At 23.8% G+C, this 21,622-nt stretch overlaps 12 protein-coding genes across 12 annotated transcripts, besides 4 other annotated features; 6 read left to right on the plus strand and 6 right to left on the minus strand.

Annotated features, from left to right (window-relative positions):
* Positions 1-10: 10 nt before the first annotated feature.
* Positions 11-178: a repeat region.
* A 24-nt stretch (positions 179-202) lies between these two features.
* Positions 203-669: a repeat region.
* Positions 535-795: a repeat region.
* A 4,240-nt stretch (positions 796-5,035) lies between these two features.
* On the plus strand, positions 5,036-6,057 carry EHI_009970 (Rab GTPase activating protein, putative; the record flags this gene model as incomplete). The annotated part of the gene is made up of 2 exons (XM_651983.1): positions 5,036-5,788; positions 5,842-6,057. 2 exons carry the CDS (start codon positions 5,036-5,038, stop codon positions 6,055-6,057), a joined length of 969 nt encoding a protein of 322 aa, XP_657075.1.
* A 75-nt stretch (positions 6,058-6,132) lies between these two features.
* Positions 6,133-6,900, plus strand: EHI_009980 (uncharacterized protein; the record flags this gene model as incomplete). The annotated part of the gene is made up of 1 exon (XM_651984.1): positions 6,133-6,900. The coding sequence occupies one exon, from the start codon at positions 6,133-6,135 to the stop codon at positions 6,898-6,900; it is 768 nt and encodes a 255-aa protein (XP_657076.1).
* A 98-nt stretch (positions 6,901-6,998) lies between these two features.
* On the minus strand, positions 6,999-8,747 carry EHI_009990 (uncharacterized protein; the record flags this gene model as incomplete). Its single annotated transcript, XM_651985.1, has 1 exon — positions 6,999-8,747. One exon carries the CDS (start codon positions 8,745-8,747, stop codon positions 6,999-7,001), a length of 1,749 nt encoding a protein of 582 aa, XP_657077.1.
* A 131-nt stretch (positions 8,748-8,878) lies between these two features.
* On the minus strand, positions 8,879-9,964 carry EHI_010000 (uncharacterized protein; the record flags this gene model as incomplete). Its single annotated transcript, XM_651986.1, has 1 exon — positions 8,879-9,964. The coding sequence occupies one exon, from the start codon at positions 9,962-9,964 to the stop codon at positions 8,879-8,881; it is 1,086 nt and encodes a 361-aa protein (XP_657078.1).
* Positions 9,965-10,143: 179 nt separating this feature from the next.
* On the minus strand, positions 10,144-11,046 carry EHI_010010 (uncharacterized protein; the record flags this gene model as incomplete). Its single annotated transcript, XM_651987.1, has 1 exon — positions 10,144-11,046. One exon carries the CDS (start codon positions 11,044-11,046, stop codon positions 10,144-10,146), a length of 903 nt encoding a protein of 300 aa, XP_657079.1.
* A 364-nt stretch (positions 11,047-11,410) lies between these two features.
* On the plus strand, positions 11,411-12,033 carry EHI_010020 (calmodulin, putative; the record flags this gene model as incomplete). Its single annotated transcript, XM_651988.2, has 1 exon — positions 11,411-12,033. One exon carries the CDS (start codon positions 11,411-11,413, stop codon positions 11,813-11,815), a length of 405 nt encoding a protein of 134 aa, XP_657080.1. The 3' UTR covers positions 11,816-12,033.
* Positions 11,877-12,202, minus strand: EHI_010030 (uncharacterized protein; the record flags this gene model as incomplete). The annotated part of the gene is made up of 2 exons (XM_651989.1): positions 11,877-11,994; positions 12,045-12,202. 2 exons carry the CDS (start codon positions 12,200-12,202, stop codon positions 11,877-11,879), a joined length of 276 nt encoding a protein of 91 aa, XP_657081.1.
* Positions 12,203-13,108: 906 nt separating this feature from the next.
* EHI_010040 (uncharacterized protein) lies at positions 13,109-13,994 on the plus strand (the record flags this gene model as incomplete). The annotated part of the gene is made up of 2 exons (XM_651990.1): positions 13,109-13,425; positions 13,490-13,994. 2 exons carry the CDS (start codon positions 13,109-13,111, stop codon positions 13,992-13,994), a joined length of 822 nt encoding a protein of 273 aa, XP_657082.1.
* A 126-nt stretch (positions 13,995-14,120) lies between these two features.
* Positions 14,121-14,720: a repeat region.
* A 148-nt stretch (positions 14,721-14,868) lies between these two features.
* Positions 14,869-16,818, plus strand: EHI_010050 (Rap/Ran GTPase-activating protein, putative; the record flags this gene model as incomplete). Its single annotated transcript, XM_651991.1, has 1 exon — positions 14,869-16,818. The coding sequence occupies one exon, from the start codon at positions 14,869-14,871 to the stop codon at positions 16,816-16,818; it is 1,950 nt and encodes a 649-aa protein (XP_657083.1).
* A 322-nt stretch (positions 16,819-17,140) lies between these two features.
* EHI_010060 (RNA recognition motif domain containing protein) lies at positions 17,141-17,602 on the minus strand (the record flags this gene model as incomplete). The annotated part of the gene is made up of 2 exons (XM_651992.1): positions 17,141-17,460; positions 17,512-17,602. The coding sequence occupies 2 exons, from the start codon at positions 17,600-17,602 to the stop codon at positions 17,141-17,143; spliced, it is 411 nt and encodes a 136-aa protein (XP_657084.1).
* A 203-nt stretch (positions 17,603-17,805) lies between these two features.
* Positions 17,806-19,221, minus strand: EHI_010070 (Xaa-Pro dipeptidase, putative; the record flags this gene model as incomplete). The annotated part of the gene is made up of 1 exon (XM_651993.1): positions 17,806-19,221. One exon carries the CDS (start codon positions 19,219-19,221, stop codon positions 17,806-17,808), a length of 1,416 nt encoding a protein of 471 aa, XP_657085.1.
* An 851-nt stretch (positions 19,222-20,072) lies between these two features.
* Positions 20,073-21,582, plus strand: EHI_010080 (sucrose transporter, putative; the record flags this gene model as incomplete). The annotated part of the gene is made up of 2 exons (XM_651994.1): positions 20,073-20,127; positions 20,189-21,582. 2 exons carry the CDS (start codon positions 20,073-20,075, stop codon positions 21,580-21,582), a joined length of 1,449 nt encoding a protein of 482 aa, XP_657086.1.
* Positions 21,583-21,622: the final 40 nt, after the last annotated feature.

The raw sequence follows: 21,622 nt of genomic DNA on the forward strand, positions 1-21,622 counted from the left end.
TAAATATCATTTCTTATAGTACAATAAGTAATATTCCACCTAATAAATTGATGTACAATTTGCAATATTAACTAATACATTTCATATTCAAAGATATCGTCATAACCAAATAATAACATAGAGAGAGAGTTAAAACATCAATTATACTATGGTTTGTGTTGTGTTTCAGATGTGATACATTCAGTCCCAAGAAGAATAACATAAAAACAAATCAATTATGATTAACCTTCTTTTTAGGTTTTTCATCATGTTGAGAAGTGAGTAAATCAGTTTCTTCAACATGCTTTATTTCTATTCAAATATTGTTTTTACAAGCATGGTAGAATTAAATGATTCATCATTTAAGTTGTTGCTTGACTTTTATTTTGATTTTGATGAGTAATATAATATTTCTCATTCTTTATATGGTTGTTTTAAGGATAGGATATCCATAATCTAATGATTATAACTCATCTCCTTTATCTCCGACACCACTTAAAAAACACCATTCATTGATAATATCATTATATTCAAATGTACATACAACAGTAACAATAATATATGCATCTTCTTTAATAAATTATAATTCTTGATAAATAATAAACCCTTAGTAAATAATAATCATTATAATTAATAATGAATAATATTATTACATAATAACTACTCATAATAAATATTAATAAATAATAACAAGTTAGTTTTGAATAGATATTATCTCACCAAAGGCATGTCATGACCAGATGAAAACTGAGATATTCGAAGGATAGAAATATTTTGTGGTTGTATGTGGTATCTGTGACATGCCATCTTCGAATCCATTATCTCAAGAATAAGAAAGAAAAATAACAAATAAATAAGAAAGAATGATTATTTGTTGTACTTTCAAATAAATAAATATTAATAAATTAATGAAATGAATAATAATGATAATAATGTAATTTAAACAAAATGAAATAAAAAGAATGATAAATAATCAACGTTTCAATGAATAAAATATTATTTAATATTCATATTTCATAAATTAATTAATTATTTCATTTATTATTCATTTTATTTAAATTATTGTTTATTTAAAATATAAACTATTCAAAATAAATTTAAATAAAAATTCATTTACTTTCTTTAAGTGGTTTTAAATTATTTCATCAAATTGTATTGTAGAAATACAATCATATCGTCTTTCTAATGATGTTCAATCATTATACATATTTATTATCTTTTTAATTATTTCTTCTTTATGATAAGTAGTTCTGATAAAATATTTTCTAGTTCTTCATGTTCAATAAATTCAATATCTTCTTTTATAAACATAAATATTTTGGTAATTTTGTTTTCTATTTATTTCTTTCTTATTCTTCTTCTTGTTGATTTTTTAGGAAGAATAATTTATTTAATTTCAGTTCTTTCAATTTCCAAATCACAATAATTAATTTTTCTATATATTTCATTCTTTTATTTCTTTGCAATTTCTTTATTTTTATTTATTTGGTTATTCCTTTCTTGTTTAATATTTTGTTCTTTTTCTTCAGTAATACTCTGATAATCAATATCTCTTTTTTTTTAACTTCTTCTACATTAATTGATGTTAATAATAGTATCATTATCATCACCCTTACAATTCCATTTTAGCTTTGTGTATTATAATAACAATATAAACATTTTGACTCATTAAATTACAATGGAAATGAATATTTTCCAGTTATTCCATTAAAAATTTCCACTAATTTTTGTTGTTATTTATCTACTTTTGTTTTCTTCTTTTCTTCATGAACTTCTTTATGGATATAGCAACAACATTTGATCAACATGATACAAACATGTCTCTAAATGTCTAATATTGGAAAAAACATTCTATATCAATTTATTCATTGTTTTATTATTTTATGAAAACCTTGATTGAAATTCAAAACAATATTAATTATTTAAATTTCTTTTTATTCTTTTTTAATATAATCAACACTATTTATTCATATATATTCTTTTCATTCTTCTGTGTCTTGTAACACAGATATAATAATAAATATATCTCATTTATCACTTTCTCATTATATTCATTTTATTTATTTAGTTTCTGATTTTGCGGTATTATTTTCTTTAAAAACATTCTTCTTCATTTTGAATTTACAAAATGTAATTTTCAACCACTTATATTTCAAAGGATAAGTAATTTAATTTATTTAATATTCATTGATTGTTGTTAGTTGATAGTCATTTTAAATAATAATTAAACATGTCAATTATTTATCAATTTGAAGAATTGAAGTTATTTATTATTAAAAAAACATTTCATTTTCATTTAAAATAAATAACTACAATTCTACATTTTTTAAATATTCTTCACAACATATTTTATTTAAATGAAAAACAACAAAATATTTTATCGAATGTTACATAAACATTATTGTTGTTTTTATTTGATTTTTACATAAAAAATATATTTTTGAAATAAAAGGAAATAGAAAATATTTAAAAATAAACGAATAAATTTATCGATAATTTAACATGACAGTTTGTTTTTGGTTATTAGTTTGAAATTCAAACATCATTAAATAAAAATAAATTTGTAATGTTATGATTAAATTAAAATGAATAAATAATTTTACATATTTTTTGAAATATATTTATTATTATAATTTTTAATTTCCATTAAACAATTATTTATTTTTTATTTAGTGACAATAATTATATTTTTATTCATAGATTATTAATTAAAATGAATGATGATAATATTGTTAAATAATCAAAATAAAAGAATGAAATATGATTAAATTATTTATTATTTCATCTTCAATAAATAAAAATATTATCAATATTGATATTTTAATATTTAAATAATGATTATTTTAACATTTTAACATTGATTATTTCTTTTATTATGTTATTTAATGTAATTTTATTTAATTTTCATTTCATTTCTTTTTATTTTAATTTCGTTTATTCATTGTGTATTTATAATAATTATTTCTTTTCTTTTCTCTTTTATTTCTTATTCTTATTTTATTATCTTATTTTTCTTTATCATTATTGTCTTTATTATAATATTTGATTGAATTAATGTTAATATAACATGAAAATAAAATTACAAACGATGAAATAATAAAAATAAAACAAAATTGAATTTTCTTCTCTTCAATTTTTTTTTTTTGTTATTTATTAAAAAAAATAAAAAATACAAAATAAAAGCTAATTATAGAAAATAACAATATTATAATTATATTATTATTATATTATTAATATTATTATATAATTATTGTTATTGTAAAAATGATAAAAATAACATTTGTTTAAAATAGAATAATGTTAAAAATAACAATTGACTTGATGTGTTAATAACGTGTATTAACTATTTAAACATTCATATTTTGAACTTATAAACATCAAATTAAATTAAAATGAATGAGGTGTATATTAAACAAATAGAAGAATTGACAGAAAAAAGAATAAATAATATACTATTTGATTCAGATAATGATAATTGGAATAGAAATACATCAGTATTTGATCAAAGAATAATGAATAAAGAACATGTGATAATTATTATTGAAGATTCAAAAGGAAATAAATTTGGAGGATATGTTAATGAGAAAATTGATAAAGTTGGTGAATGGATAAATGATTCAAAATCATTTTTATTTTCATTAGAATCAAATGGAAGAATTGAAGGAATGAAGAAATTTGATATTAAAGAACCAGAATATGCATTTTATTTATTTAACCAATCACATAAATGCTTGTTTGAATTTGGATATGGTGATATTTGTGTTTTTAAAGAAAATGATAAAACATATTCATCTTGTTATCAGCATTCATTTTCATATGAAGGAATAAGAAATGCACTTTGTGGAAAACAAATTCCAGAATGTTTCACACCAAAACGAATCATAGTAATTGAAATGAAATGATTCAATCTTGATTAATTGAAAATGAACTAAAAAAAAAGAATAAAAAACAAATCAATGAAGAATATGAACAGCTATTTCATTCATCTGCCAATGAATGAAATGGTGAATTAAAAATGGACATAATTCAATGTTGATTTATTTTATTTCATTTGAAATATTCACACCCAATGAGGGTGTTTTTAATACATAAGAAAAGAAATAAGAATGAAAGAGAAATAAAATGAAATGAATAAACAAATTATTTGTATTATTTCATTGAATTGATTCATTATGAATCAAATGAATAAGATAATAGAAATAAGAATAATAAACAAATAAAGAAATGATAAAATACATCAACATATTTATGTTATTATTTCTTATTCTTTATTTATTCTTATTCTTATTTTCTATTTAAACAGTAATAAACAAAACATAATAAGAAAGATAAATAAGAATAACACAACACAAAATAAAGAATAATAAGAATAAAATATACAACAAACAAGAATAAACAAGAAATGACAAATGATAAAAGAAGAACTAAATAAAATAACAACAAGAATAAAGAAAATAGAAATAAAATATAACATAATAATATAATAACAATATCATTGATTTTATCTTATTTTATTCTTATTTTATTTACCAAAGTTAATTTGTAATATTAAATTAAATTATGAATATTCTATTTAAATTCTTATTAGTCTTTAATCTAAAAATAGAAAAGGTATTGAGAAGAAATAATTTGAGGTATATAAACGAATAGTTTATCTGGTATAACAGAAAAAGGAATTTAATCATATATTTGTTCTATGAATTTGAAAATACAATAATGACTAATGTAAATAATATATCTTTTATTACCTTGAGGTTAATAAAATAATAATTATATGAAATTTAAACTATTTTTAGATAAAAATATTAATTTCATTATAATTCAGTAATATCTTAATAAACTTTGAAAGTAAAAAGAATAAAGTTCATCTAAGAATAGCATCCATTCTAATTATGAAAATTTAGTGCCAATTGTAATTATATCATAAGAAAAAAAAAAGAAAATTGGTTAAAATAATAATAGAACAACAAAAAAGAACTTTTTAAGTGAAATTATAAATTATTGAAACTTAAAAATTTCCAAAAAAAATACCAAAAAAAAAGAACTTATTACAATAATGACTAATAACTTGGAATATATTAAATTGAAGGAAATTTTCAGATGTTATTATCTTCAAACACCAAACTTAAGTTTGCTTAAACAAATTGCGTTAAATAATGGGTTAGATGGGTTATTACGTAAACTTGGATGGTTAACATTTCTTGATGTATTACCATTACCAATTACTCCAAGTTGGGGAAGGATATTAGAAGTTATGAGAGAGAGATATGACTATTTTATTGTGAATGATAATAAACCAACCCAATTTGATGAAATAATTGACCAAGATATAGAACGATTATATTCTGACATTGAATTTTTTATTCATCCAGAAGTAAGAAATTCAGTAAAAAGAATATGTAAAATTTTTGCTATTGAACATCCAGATGTTGGGTATCAACAAGGAATTCATGAATTAGTTGGAATTGTTTACTATGCTTTTTCAGAACTTTATCCAACAGAAAAAGCTATAAGTGCTATTCCTTTTCCTTCTGAATATGAAAATACATTTCAAATAATCATCGAAAATGGATTTACTGAACATGATACATTTACTGCTATTGAACATCTTATTGCTCTTATGCAACCAATATTTTCAAAAGGAGCAAATGGAGTGAAAAATATGTGTAATGATTTATTTAATTCTTTACAAAAATTTAATCAAAAGATATTTGATCAATTTAATGAAAATGGAATTATACCAACAACATTTGGAATTAAATGGTTACGGTTATTATTTTCAAGAGAATTTCCTTTAGATACAGTTTTAGTTTGTTTATTTTATTAAATATTTAGAATTATAAATTTATATTCAATTAATAGCAATTATGGGATGGAATCTTTGCTTTTGGGAATGGTTTAATTATTATTCGAAGTATTTTTATGTTATTAATGTTAGATTGTAGTAAAGAAGAAGAAGAAGAACAAATCCTTATGAGATTAATGCAATGTCCAACAAAAAATGTTACAAATATTCATAGACTTATTCATGAAGCAATAGTTTTTGATAAACAAGAAAGAACAATATTTCAACATTAAATCTAACAGAGTATATTGAGTTGTATTTTTTTCTTATTACTCTTTCTTTTCAAAAGAACTTAAAATATCTTATTTATGAATTCTTCATACCAACTTATTGATGAGAATGACAAAAAGAATTATCTTCCTTTAGTTATTAGTATCTTCAGTAGTCTATTCTTTATAATTTCATTAGTTTTAATAATTGTTATTTGGGGATATCCAATTACTCTTCCTGATCCAAATCAAAGTAATGAAGTAGTAAATTTTTTTAAAACAGTACAAAAACCAGTAGATGAAGTTATGAACAATGTAGATACAATCACTTTAAGTTTAAAAAGAGCAAATGTATTTTCTCAAATTTTAGCTTCAAACGTTAACGAAACAATTCTTCAAATTAATAACTCAATTCAACAAGACTATCAATTGGTGGTTATTCTTTCTGAAATTATTGAAGGCCTTGTTCAATTTATTACAAATATGAATGATTCTATACTTGGATTTATTATTGATGATGCATTTGTTGATGAAATAACTAAATTAAAACAACAATTCTATTTATTCTTACCTGAAATAAAGATGATTCAAAAATTCCTTACTGACATTAATTCAAATTTTAAAGGATTTCTTACTGTATTTGATTTTATTGCTTATAGAATGGGATTAGTACAACAATATACAAAATCCTTAAGTCATATTTTTGTATCTCTTATTAATGGAATTAGTTTATCAAATAATAAGGCTCAATTCATTATAAAAAATTGGATTTATATTAAGTCTATTCTTACAATAATTTGCTTTTTTGTATCTATAACTTCATTGACTCTTGCAATAGAAGGATTTATTCATTATCGTTCAAAATAAAATTGATTGGATTTATTTTAAACTTTCTTTTGCTTTTTATCATAAAAACATTCTTTTCGTTTATTTACATTTTTAAGTCAATTACTATTTAAAAATTATTACCAATCATCACTCCAATCATCCTCACTATCTTCTTCATTATCTTCCATATTCATGTCCTTTCTTCTATCTGATAAAATATTACGAAGTGCAGTAATAACTTCATCCTCTTCTTTTTGTCGTTCTTCTATTTCTGTTGGTTTCAAGTTATTGCTTTGTGCATATATTAAATCTGTAAATGACACAGTTGGAGCAGAGTTAGGAGACGTCATCTCTGTAGTATAAGCATCTTCTGAAAGAGGAGGTGGTGGTGGAACAAAACTAGGAACAGTTGATGGTGGTAATGGAACGGTATGAACTTCTGTAATGTCGCATTTTGGTTCTTCTTCCTTAATAATTGGTTTTGGCTCTTCCTTCTTAATAATTGGTTTTAGCTCTTCTTTTTTTTGTTCATTTGTTTGAGATGAAAAAGGAGAATTTGTATTAAGTTTAGTTCTTGGAGAAGAATTTGTAACTGAGCCATAAGTAGTTTTATACGATGAGGGTTTAGTAGTTGGTTGAATAGAATTTGTTGAATGTACAGGTTTTGGCACTGTAGAAGAAGAAGTATATGTTTTTGTAGTTGTTTTAGGATTAGAATAAGATTGGCTTTTAGGAGCAAATTGTGTAGAAGATGAAGATTTAGTGACAGAAGGTGTTTGTCTTTGTGGACCTGTTTTTTTTAGTTGACCTCTTTGTTCAGCAAAAACTTTACTCATATCAACATCATTACTTTGTTTTTGTTCAAACTTAATTGGTTTTGATGTACTAACTTGAGACTTTGAAGATGTGTTTGACTGTGAAGGTGTTATTTTTGGTTTTGTAAATTGAGGCTGTTGATAAGCTCTAGTAGAAGAAGAAGTGTGATTAATTTTATCATCTTTGTGTTGAGTGGTAGTAGAGGTTTTAAGTTCTAAACTATTTTCCTTTTTAGTTACAGTTGAAGACTTAGTTGTTTCTTTCACATTATGAGAAGTATTATAAGAAACAGGTTGAGTTGAATGGGAAGTATAAGAAGAAGAATAAGTGTGAGCAGATGTAGGTTTAGTAGAGAAGTCAGATTTTTTTTGTTCTTGTTTTTGTTTAACAAGAGTAGAGTTATTTGTAACATTACTAGTTTTAGGTTTTTCTTTTTCTTTAAGTTGCATTTTTTCATAAAATGTTAATGGTTTTTCTTGTTGTTCTTCTCCACAAAAAACCTTTGGAATCGTAACTTTTCCCCTAACTGGTGTAGTAGTATTAGTTTGTTTAGGTTCTGGTTTTTTCTTTCCAGTTTCATATGAAACGGGTTTTTGTATTGGTTGAGATTGTTTTGAATAATTTTGTTTAGTAATAGATTTAGGTTGGTCTTTAATTTCTTTCTTTGAAGATGAATTTCCAGAAGTACATTGGTTAAGAGTTCTATCCACCTCTTTCTTTTTTTGTTGTTGAATAAATCCAGGGGTAATTGGAGTTAGTGTTATGCCTTCAGGAATCTTTTTTTGTTGACGAACTGAATTTCTTAATGCACGTGCAGTACTTGGGTTATTATTAACTTCTTTTTGCATGTCATTTACTATATGAGAACTTGCCATTAACTTAAATACTTTATCTCTTGTTTCTTTATCTGATAAATCTTTCTTTCTAATTCCTGCTTTTTTAAAAAAAGCTACCCATGTAGAAGGTAAATTTTCAAATTCTATTTCTCCAGTTTTAGGATTTATTCCAATATGACTTCTTGTTACGGTTGTTGGTGGTTTAATTTCTGTTCTATGTGATTTTTTGCTCATTTGAATGAATCTTAAATTTTAATAATTCACAGTTTAGTTTTTTAGATCTTCATATTTCTATCGCTTTTTTTTAAAAATATGAACAAAAGTATTATTTTGTAAAAAAAGAATGATAAATAAACAAATAATGATTATTGAATAGCATTGCAAAGAAAGTTCATTGTTTTTCTTGAATGTTTTTTAGTTTTTTCAAAGGGAATATTTAATATTTTTGAATAACAAGAATTGAAAGCAGTTGGATGAATAAAAGTAAGTGAATTTGGAATATTTAAAATATGAAGAGAGTAACAACAAGAAAAAGAACCAGGAGAAATATATTTTAAATTTATTGGAAAGGTAAGTTGACTTAATGAAGAACAAAAACTAAATGAATAATCTTTAATAACTTCTAATAAAGGTGGTAATTTAATTTGTTTAAGAGAAGAACAATGAGAAAATGCGAAAGCACCAATATGAGTTAATGTTGAAGGAAGAATTAAATCTTTTAAAGAGGTACAATAACTAAAACATGAATCTTCTATTCTCTGAAGTTTAGAAGGCAAAGAAATAACAATGAGACTAGAACATCGACTAAATGTTTCTGTTTCTAAAGAAGTTATCCAATTAGATAAAATAACAGATGTAAGTCTAGAACAAGAAGTAAAACATTGTTCTCTGATAAAAATCAATTCTTGAGGTAATACAATTGATTGTAAATAAAAACAATTATATAAAGAACGATAAGGTAATTCTCTAAGATAAGGAGGTAATGATAATGATAATATTTTAGAAGAAGAAAAACAAGAATTACCTATTGACGTTATTCTACTACTAAGAATAATTGAATTAAAATTTGTTCCTTGAAAGCAATTATCTGCAAGGTCAGTTATAACTTCTGGTAAAATTTCATTTTTAAGAAGAGTACTTGTTGATAAAACAATTTTATTAAAATGAATAAAATTATCTTGGTTTAATAAATAATTACTATAACTATAACTAAACCATGCTATTCTTTTTTCTACATTTTCTTTTATTTCATCAAAATATGAAAATACATATTGTGTTTGAATATTTGGAAATAGTTTATCTACTTGTTTATTATATAGTATTGGATTAAAATGAAACATTAAAGGTATTTCTTTAAGTTTTTTACATACAATAATTCCATTATAAAAGTCATTGATATTATTAAAATATTTCATAACAATCATCATTGAATATCTATCTAATTGTTTCATATCTTAATATTATTTTAATTTAACAATTTTATAGTTCTTTTTTAAAAAGAAAATATCTTTCATTAAATGATTTATTTTTAAATAATTTAATATTTCACATAATTTTATTAAAAAATTATTCTTTATATTTTTTTTTTAATGAAATAAACCAAATTTAAATTTATTAAAATAAATCATTTTTAATGGATTTTCATTTTACTAACTTTTAGTTTCAATTGTTCATATTTGGCTTTAAGTTCATTAATTTCATTTGTTAAAGAAATAATAATATTTTGTTCTTCACTCAATAAACGTACAACTTCTTTTGAACTTTCTTTGTCTAATGTTTCTCCATTATCACTTCTTGGAAGAGGTTTAGAATTGACAATGTTAAGCATCATTTGGACTTTCTTTTCTGTGTCTGTAACATCAATCTTACCTAACAACTCTTTAAATTTTTGTAATACATCAGCATCGGGGTCTCCATCTCTAGTTAATACAGCAATAATTTCTTCATCCATCTTTAATGCATGTTCTGCCATAGATTCATATTTCTCAATTATTTGTTCTTGAATAGATTTCATTATATCTTGAACATCCTTTTGTAATTTAGTTAATTCACTTATTAATTCTACTTGTCGTTCATCTTGATACTTTGATCTCATTTCAAGTCCTTTAAAGAAACATATTTCAATTTCCATTAAATCAGGTTCTCCTGGTACAGGCTTTACCGTTTGTGTTGTGTTTTGATTTTGTTGGTTTTGGTTAAAACCAAATCCTCCACTTGATGATGTATTAAATCCTCCAAATGATGATAATCCAAATCCACTACTTGTTGAAGATCCTAATCCAAATCCACTACTTGTTGAAGATCCTAATCCAGTTGAAAGTCCAGTTGAAGATCCTAATCCAGTTGAAAATAGACTCGTTGATTGTTGTTGTGTAGGTAAATTTCCTCCACACTCTTTTATATAATTTTCAATGAATTTTCTTTCTGAGTCATTTTGAGATACATTCATTTTTAATTTGAATGGTGTTACTTGTGAGTTTGTATAAGATGCAAGAATTTGTGTGAGTCGAATGACACTTGGGTCAGTTGTCATATTGAATTGTTAAGATTGAATAAATGTTGAAAAGTTCTTTTAGGTTTTTTTAATTATTTCACAACTCTTTTTGTGAATCTTTTAACATTTAAAAAAACATTTAAATAAATAAAAATGTTATAAATACAATAAATATAAAAATTATATAACATTTTTAATTAAAATAAATTTCATTAAAATTATAAAGATTCAAAAATCTTAAAAATCTTGACGTTAAGTAATGAGGAAACTTGTTTAGCAACAATGAAATTGAATGGTTTAAAATCAACAAAGCCGGATTAAATCTGCGAAAAAGGTACGTGGACTTTCGTCAATCCTCCATATAAAAACGTTGTGTTCAAGTATAAATTCATTACAAAAGATTATGGCTGAAGCATTATTTAAACAACTTGATGCTAATGGTGATGGTTCTGTTTCATACGAAGAAGTAAAAGCTTTTGTTAGTTCTAAGAGACCAATTAAAAATGAGCAACTTCTTCAACTTATTTTTAAAGCCATTGATATTGATGGAAATGGAGAAATTGATTTAGCTGAATTCACCAAGTTTGCAGCTGCTGTTAAAGAACAAGACCTTTCAGATGAGAAAGTTGGTTTAAAAATCCTTTATAAACTTATGGATGCTGATGGTGATGGAAAATTAACTAAAGAAGAAGTTACTACCTTCTTTAAGAAGTTTGGTTATGAAAAAGTTGTTGACCAAATTATGAAGGCAGATGCTAATGGTGATGGATATATCACTCTTGAAGAATTTCTTGCATTCAATCTTTAATTGAAATACATTCCTTTTAAATTCATTGTTTAAATAAACTTATATTTCTGGAATAAATTAATTATCCTCCATGAATAGATGAAATTAATGAAATAACATCTCCATCATGAACTTCTGAGTCAAGCATTCCTACTAATTCCCAATCTGCATCATTAATTAACACAATAATACCAGGTATTCTGCATTTTATTAATTTTCTAAGTAATAATTATTTAAACAAAACACAAACACAGACTCTTCTGTAAAAATTGGAGCAAGTCCTGTTTGAATCTCTTTAATTTTATGAATAACATCTCTCATCGTTTTGATATTTCCTATTTCAATCTCAAAGTGTGTAGTTTTTGCATCGTATTCTAACCCTCCACTCAATTCAATCTTAACTACCATCTCGGTTGTTATTCTGAATATATTTTTCTTTTTTTTATTTTTATTTGTTTTTTTTATATATAAATATATTAATTTTTTATTAAATTTCCTTTTCTATTCAAATCTATCTTTTGAAATAAAAATCGTATAATATTAAACTATTAAAACTTGTTAAAGAAACTAACATTTATAAACTTCTCTAAGTATTTAAAATTTCCTCCATACGTCGTACCTATTCACAATTTTTAAAGACCAAAATAATGACCAAAAACAATTAATTTGTGTTATTAGTATTTTTTTTCTTTATAAAACAATTTTTTTATTGTTTTTTTTTTGAAAAAAGAATATTATGTTTTATTTTTTTAGAAAAAAGATAAAGGTATTAATATCTAATTCTAAATATCAATTATTAGAAAATGATGTGATAATACAAATAATAATAATGTAAATGTATTTAATTTCTTCATATTTTTAATACATTTGTATTTACTGTAAGAAATTTCATAGAATAAATTATTTTAAATGACTGAATAGAAATATTCAAGTGTAACACTAAAAGTTCCAATTTATTAACACAATAATTAAAAAGACAAATACTGTCATATTAAATAATTAAATATATTTTACATTATAAAAAAAACTATGAATTAGTATTTAAGATATAAAAGTCATTAGATCTTTCATTAAAATTTTAACGCTATATTCACAAAAATAATAAATAATAACTATGAAATGAAGTAATTAACTAATGACCAAATTGAGTGTTATTAGCTACTTTTTGAAGTTAGAATAATTCTCACAATAATGGTTTTATCATTCATTCAAAAAACAAAATGTTATTTATTTCATAAACTCAAAAATAAAGAAGAAATGAAATCAAAAAGAGAAAAAAAAAGAACTTAAAAACCATTTTAGAAAGAAAAAAAAATGACATTAAATATTGAACAATTTCCACCAAATATAAAAACATATTTAAAATTAGCTCAGTCATTTGAAAATACTGACCCAGTCATTGCATTTCATTTCTGTGTGAAAGCAAAAACATTGACTGAAGAACAGTATCAAGGAGAAGATAAAGAACTAAAAAGTTCACAAATAGATTTATTAACAAATGTCATTGAAAATAAACCACAATTTATTCAATTTAAAGAGTCAACTAAATCACCAGCTGAATATTTGTTAAGAAAAGCTGTTATGTTATTACAAAATTCTGACAAACAATTAAAAGAAAAAGGTCCATCATTGTTTGTTAGGTATTATCAATTTTTTAATTACAATAATTATTCAATTAACTCTTTAACAAATTAGACAAATAGGAAAAACATTTCTTGTTTCATCTTATTTATTTGATTTATATGAATTATTTTTCCCATTAAATGATACCAGTAAAAAAATGCAGACATACGCTAAAATCAAAGCTAATGAATGTACTAAATTAAAAGAATCTTTTTCTTCTCCTATGATGGAAGAACCTGTTTCTATTCCTGATGATAATAAAACAATCCATTATATTACAGAAGAAAAACCTATTGACCAACCTGCTTCTACTCCACTTATTAATCAACAAAATGTATCTCAATCTAATCAACAACCAATCAAATCTTTTGAAGATAAGAAAAGTGATTACTCACAATCTCCACTTCAAAATCATGTCATTTCATCAAATCCTCAAATTGATATTTCTAAATTATCTCTTTTAGAAAAACAAAATTTAGCTGAAAAATATATCCAATCTGCAATATCTTCATTAGATTTTCAAGACCCTAAAACCTCAGCACAGTATCTTCATGCGGCTTTAGAATTATTAAATTAAATTTTTAATATTTTTTATATATTTTTTTTTTAATATATTTTGTAACTATCAAATAAACAAAAGTAATGAATCTTTTAAATAAAAAATTAAAAGAGAATTGAAATTTAAATAAATTAAAAAGAAAAGAAAAAGTAGTTAATTAAGTATTAATAGAATTTTCATCTATTCTTCCTAGCTCAGGGGAGACTAATCCCATCCCTGAGCTTATTAAAAAAGAGTAATCTCTTTGTTAAACCTATTCTTTATGTTTTTCTTGCAAAATGAGGAAAGCACTTCTTTGCTTTATTTCTTCCTATTAAGGTTTTTCAAACTTCTTCTGCTTATTTCTTCTTTTTAAGCCTTTGTTTGTTTTCTGCCTTAATTTTCAGGAATTTCATTTTTCTTATTTTATGAATGGGAGAAGGAATCATTTTATTACTACTGTATTACTTTGACTAATCTTCTTTTTAGTCTTACTTTGACTAATCTTCTTTTTAGTCTTACTTTGACTAATCTTCTTTTTAGTCTTACTTTGACTAATCTTCTTTTAGTCATACCCACACTTCAGTATATTCTTATATTACATCCACGTAATATTCTACTGTATTCTCTTGCTGCACCCTTTGCAGCATTCCCTAATACATTCCTAATTCAAAGGCACCGTCATAACCAGATAATAACTGGGAGAGTCGAAGTATGAATTTGTACTAGGGTTTGTGTGTGGTGTTTCAGACGTGCCACCTTCGATCTAATAAATTAAAAAGAAAAAAAAAATAAAAAGAATAATATTGAAACTAATTCCATTAACAGAAAAAGTTTTTTTAAACTTTTTTTTAATTGAAATTTAACGTTTGAAAAATGAAACTAAAAAAGAATAAAAATTAAAAATTAAGATATGAGTTTAGAAACAATTCAACAACTTATTAATGAATATCATAGGGTAAATGCTGTACAAGAAAAAGATCCACATAAAGAAGAAAATATGATTTTTTATGTAACTAAAGAAAGAGATATTTATAGATTAATAACAGAACAACTTAGACAAATAATTCAAAAAAAAACAGAAGAAACACAAATATTAAAAAATCAATTATTTAGATTTGAAGAACAATCAAAAAAATTAATTGGAGAAGCGGAAAATCAATGGAATCTTGAAAATAAAAAATCTTCGGTTTATAATGAAAAGTCATATGTCCTTAAACTTCAAGAAGAAAAAGAAGAAAAAATAGCTTCTCTTGAGGCATTAATTAAAGAAGGTAAAACTGTAATTGAAAAACAAAGAAAAGAGTTATTAAAAATTCATGACAAAGCATTTGCTGAAATTAATTTAAAAATGAATGAAATTTATGCATCAATGCCACAAAATAGTTATAAAAGAGAACAATCTGAAAGATATCTACAAAGAAATAAAATTATTTCTGAAGGAATTGAAATGAGAGAAAAAAAAATGGCTAAAGAAATAGATGCCACGTTTATTAAATTTATTAAAAAAGATGAAATTACACCAAAAGATTCTTCTAGTGAACATCAAATAACTAAACAATTTAAAACATTAAATAAAACAACAAAAGAAAGTATTATTAAAGAAGAAAATGAAAGTAAAAGAAGAGGTAGTACTCCTATTAATTATTGTTTAGATAAATCAAAACAAGAAAAAGAAAAAATAAATAACCAAATAACAGAATATAAACCGTTAAATATATTAACAGTTGAATTCCCTTCATTAACCTCAAAAATAGAAAATTATTGGGGCTATTTTCCTTTAAAAGAAGGATTTGGAACACCACAACTTTTTGATATAAATGGTAAATGGATTAAATGTTCTGGTAGTAATGATAAAGGAACATTTCTTTATCCTAAAGAACCATGGTGGGATGGATATTTTAAAAGTGAAACTGAAGAAGAAATTTCAAAATGGATAGGAATGGATTCAAATTTACGTGTTGTTTTCTTAGCTCTTAAAGAATTTGACTCAATGCCATTAGAATTTAACCAATACCCAAAAGGTGATGTAGGACTATTACTTCGTTGGAGTGATGGAGAAATTAAAGACATTATTCCTAGGGGATATGCGTTTCCTAATTCAAATACTTGTACAAAAGAAAGAGCAACAAAGCTAGTCAAATCATACTTAAAATATGCAGTTCAAATGTATCCAATAACAAAAAAAGTTGAAACTGAAATGTTGCAATTTGAAGAAGTAACTACTCCAAAAAAAATTAGTGTTGGGGTTGTTTGTTCTAATGGATTAACACAATGGAAAGAAGTAACTGAAAATAGAGAATGTGATGATAAATTATTTGAGTTTCTTGGAAATATTGGAAATGGTATTGAATTATTAAATTTTAATGGATATAATGGTGGGTTAGATACTACCACAACTACAGTTGATGGACGTTATTCAGTTTATTCAAGAAAAGACTGTTTTGAAATAATGTATCATGTTGTCCCATTACTAACAGAAAGAAGTGCAACCAAATTATTTAATCAAGAGAATATTATTATTGTATTTAAAGAAGGAGAAGAAAGAATTAAATTGTCAAATGTTCAATTTAGAACTCAAGTTATTATTGTTGTAAATCCATTACCTTCTTCAAACTATAGAATAGAAGTATGGTTAAGAGGAAGTTTAAAAGAAGTTGAAATGTCTTTACCTAAAGATGACTATATTGTATCTAAAAAATATTTAAAAGAGTTCATGATGTCTATTATAATTAATGCATCTTATACTACTTCAATTAGTGGTGTATTACAATCTTCTTGTAGTAGAGAACGTTCAAATGCATTAAAAGCTATTTATGAGAAAACGTTGGGAAATAATAAACATAATTCTTCAATATTCTAAAAATTTCCTTCTTATTAAAATTAAAAATAATTTATTTAGTACACATAATATTTTTCAATTATTTTCTATGTTACAAAATACTCATTCAAGTCCAATAAGATTTACTAACTAAATCTATATATAAAATTACAATGAACCTTCAAGATCATTTTAAATCTATTTCTTTTTTCTATATGAATCTTATTTTTCTTTTATCCCTCAAATTGGACAATACCTTAAGAGAATCATTCTTTCTTTTTTTGAAAGGTAAAGTTCTTCCAAAGAAGAAAGAAAGGAAATAACATCATTTTTGAACCAAAATTTCTTATACCAATCAAGGGAATCAGTCATAATTCTTATCATCATCTCTATGAGAGTCTCTTCTTTCATCACGGTGGGAATCCCTTCGATCATCATGATGATAGTCTCTTCTATAATGGTCATCTCTACTACGATAGTCACGTCTACTATCTCTATCATCATGTCTATAGTCTCTTCTTCTACCTTCTTCTCTTGGTCTAGAAACATCAACTTTAATTCTTCTACCTTCAAGTTCTTGTTCGTTCATTTCTTCAATAGCTTTTTTAGCGTCTTCATCTTTTTCAAAAGTAACAAATCCAAATCCTTTAGACCTTTGACTGTCTCTATCAGTAACAACTTTACCTATATCTAATTATTCTTTTCTTTTTTTCTAAAAAAAATTAAATAACAAACAATCAGTAACTGTTCCAAATTTTTCAAAAGCAGCTTTTAATGATTCATCAGTAACTGAATAAGCAAGTGATCCAATATATAGTCTAGTCATTTATTGTTAATTATTTAGTCCTTTTCTTTTTATATTCTTAGGTTTTATATAAATCTTATAATTCAATTTTTTAGTTCTTTTATTAGGGTTTTCTTTTTTCATTAAAAATAAATTACTTAGACTTCTTCTGTTTTAACAAGATAATTTATAATAAATTTATAATATAAAATACTAACAAGAAATACTTAATTTGTAATTAAAATTTAATGCTTCATAAATGCTTCAATTTCTTCAACAGTTCTTGGAATATCTTTATCTAATACTTCAACTCCTTCTTCAGTTACTAAAACATCGTCTTCAATTCTAACACCTCCAAAGTTCCAATACTTTCTAATTTCATTTTCAACTAAATATTTCTTTACTTGTTCATTCTTAAAACCACTTTCTAATAAGAATGGAATGAAATAAATTCCTGGTTCAACAGTGTAAATATTTCCTGCTTCAAGAACTCTATTAGAACGACACTTTTTAAGTGAACAATTATCACTTCTTGGAATTCCAAGATTAAATCCTCCAACGTCATGAGTATCAATACCAATTAAATGTCCAATTCCGTGTGGCATAAAATAGAAATGTACATCATTTTTATACATTTCTTCTACATCTCCTTTAATTAATCCTGCTTCAAGTAATCCTTTAAGCATTAATTTATTAGAAAGTTCATGAATATTATACCACTTTACTCCAGGCTTCATAGCTGCTTCACATCCTCTATTACAACTTAAAACAATATTATAGATAGTCTTTTGTTGTTCAGTAAACTTTCCATTAATTGGATATGTTAATGTTAAATCAGTTGCATATCTATGACATTCAGTCCCAACATCCATTAATACCATTTCACCATCTTCCATAATTTTTCTGTTTGGATGACCAGCATGTCCATAATGCATAGTTGCTCCTTTATTTCCTGAAGCACAAATAGGGAAATAACCAAAGTTTCTCATACCATATTGTCCATAAGCAACACGATAAAACTCAGCTTCAAGTTCAAATTCATACATTCCAGGTTTACAATATTTCATACAAGCACGATGTGCCTCAGCAGTTCCATTAATAGCTAATCTCATAAAATCAATTTCTTCTTTAGTCTTAACGGTTCTAGCTTCAAACAAAACATCATGTAATTCAGTTTCATTGGTATTATATTTATAAACAGCTTTAGTTCTAATTGGAGCTGGTTGGCTTCCTGAATCTGAATTAACTCCTTTAGCATACAAATAAATCATAGATGGATTTAATTTACTTAAAACTTCTTCAATTTGAGAATCATAATATGCTTCTTCAACACCATACATTCTTTTTACATCTTCAGGATGTAAATTAGGTCCAAGGAATATTTGAAGTGTTTCAGGTAATTGTGGAAGGAAAAGAATACGAGTACCATCCATTTTAACAATTCCATAAAATCCAGCTTCTTTTACACCAAATAAATAATGGAAATTACTTTCTTGTCTAAAAAGATATTCACCATCAGTATCATAAAATGGAAGTTCAAGACCACCTTCTAAGAAAATAATTGAGTCTTGAGGTTTTTGGTTAGCCTTAAAATATTTTAAGAAATGAGAAGTAGTAGATTTACAGATTTTAGGAATATCAGGAATAATAATCTTAGACATTGAAATTAGATTTTTGAGTTTACTGTCTTTCTTTTTATTTTAGATGAGATAGTTGGAACATATTCGATCTTCTAGATCTCATCAATTTAAAACTCTAGTTAAATTCTTGGGTATTTTTTATGAAATTTTGGGATATTATAAAATTTAGTTCTATAAGTTTATTGTATTATTTGATTAAAAGTAATAGAATTTTCTTTGTTCAAAGAAAAAAATAAAGAAATATTTAGTTTCAATTCAACTATTTTTAAACATAAAACATATTTTTTTTATTTTACAAGTAATTAATAGTTATTGATAACTATAAAACTATAATATTTAATTGATACTTTAGTGTTTGTTTAATAAATAATACGATTGATATTGTAATTTTTTTTAACTTCATATACTTTCAAATTATTTCAATTCTTTTATTCTCAACAAAGGATTATTATTATTATTATTATTGTATTTCTTATAGAATATAGAAAGTTTCTTGATATTAATATAAAGAATATTTGAAGTAAAAAAAATTGTTTTAAGTGTTGTTTTCTTATTAAATGAATAAAATTCAATTGTTTAAATGCAACAATGAAACAATAACAAAAAAAAATAAAAAAAAACAATTAGAAAAGAAGTACTTTTTAAAAAAGATACAAGAAAAGGAGTTATTGAGGATGTTTTTGATTAAAACTAGATAAAATGAACAAAATAACCAACATTTTTATGAATTATTAATAAACTAAAAAAACATACAGAATTAAAAAATAATAACGTTATTTAATAAAATAAAAAATTAAAAAAATAAATAAATGAAAACTTAAAATTGAAATAAAATAATAGTTTGAAAGAAGAAAATGAAAAGAACCTTAAAAATGTATTTATATTTTGTATTGGTTAGTTTAGTTCAATTTGGAATTGAATTTGCATGTTTGTTAAATACAATATAAAGAAAGAATATTTTGAATAAATTTTATATATTTATCTTTAGATAATGTTCCAATTTCAACGTTATTTTTTATTTCAGACATATCTCCTATTCAATTTAATCAAAATGCACACACTTCAATAAAAATGACAATTGGTCCAGTTATTGGGTTATTTGTTCAAATAATTATTGGAGCATTAAGTGATCATGCTACATTTAATATGGGAAGAAGAAGGCCATTTATGATAATTGGTTTAGGAGTATGGTTATTTGGTGCGATTATTATTGTATGTTCATCAATATATCCTATTTTATTTATTAATTGTATTGATTCAAGTAGTGAAAATATATTAACAAATGGTTATATTACAAGTGATATATTTTATGTTATTGGATTTGTAGTATGGACAATAGGTATTAATATGATTCAATTATCATATAGATCTTTTATTTTAGATGAATTTGATTCAAAAAATCAAAATCAAGTTAATTTAATGTCATCATTAATGACAGGATTAGCACAAACACTTTTTTATGGAATATCTTCAATTGTATGTATTTCTTTTAATGATTTTAGTGAACGTAATAATGATAATTTAAATCAACAAATAAAATATATGAATGTTCGTTTAATTACAGTATTTAGTTTATATATATTATCAATAATTATTTTACCAATATGTGTATGGACATTTTGTCATTTTGCAAAAGAAACTGCATTTATGTCTGGAGGAGAATCACCGTTATATCATATAAAAAATATATGGAAGTCATTTATTTCAATGAATAAAAACATGTATTTAATTCTTATAGTTGTATTTTTTGGTTGGATTTCTTGGACTCCAATGAAAGAAAATACACAATTATTGTATAACTCTTATTTATTTTATCATATAAATGATTCATATGTTTTTTATAATTTCAATAAATTATTATTTGCTATTACCTTATCAATAACTTCTTTAGTTCTTTTCTTTATTAATAAGCTACCTGAAATAACATTCTTTATATTTAATCTTATTGCTTTTTGTACATCAACTTTGTATTATATTCCAATTCATTCAAATGAACATATTGGTTCATTTGATCCATTAGCATATTGTGTATCTCTAATTCCATTATTATCAGCTGCATTAGTTTATTGTCAATTAAATGCAACACCTTATGCATTAACTCGTTCTGTAGTTGAACCTGATAAATTTGGATTCTTTTTAGGTATTGTAAATGGTTCATTAACAGTATCACAATTTATATCAAATTCACTATTCTTATTAGTTCATGAGTTATGCTATAATCCAGAAAAACAAAATGATGGTAATATTGTTCATTACTTTATGTTTGCTGTATGTCCATCTTTTGTAATATCAGCTATAATAACATTACTTCTTTTACTTGTGAAAAAAGCTCCAAAAATCAATGAACGTGCAACATATGCTCCATTAGAAGAAGGGGTTTAGATTAAATATTTTTTTAAGATATAATAGAATTAAAGTTATT

Source organism: Entamoeba histolytica, genomic scaffold, assembly GCF_000208925.1.
Source record: "Entamoeba histolytica HM-1:IMSS scf_1104750516395 genomic scaffold, whole genome shotgun sequence".
Classification (NCBI taxonomy): domain Eukaryota; phylum Evosea; order Mastigamoebida; family Endamoebidae; genus Entamoeba; species Entamoeba histolytica.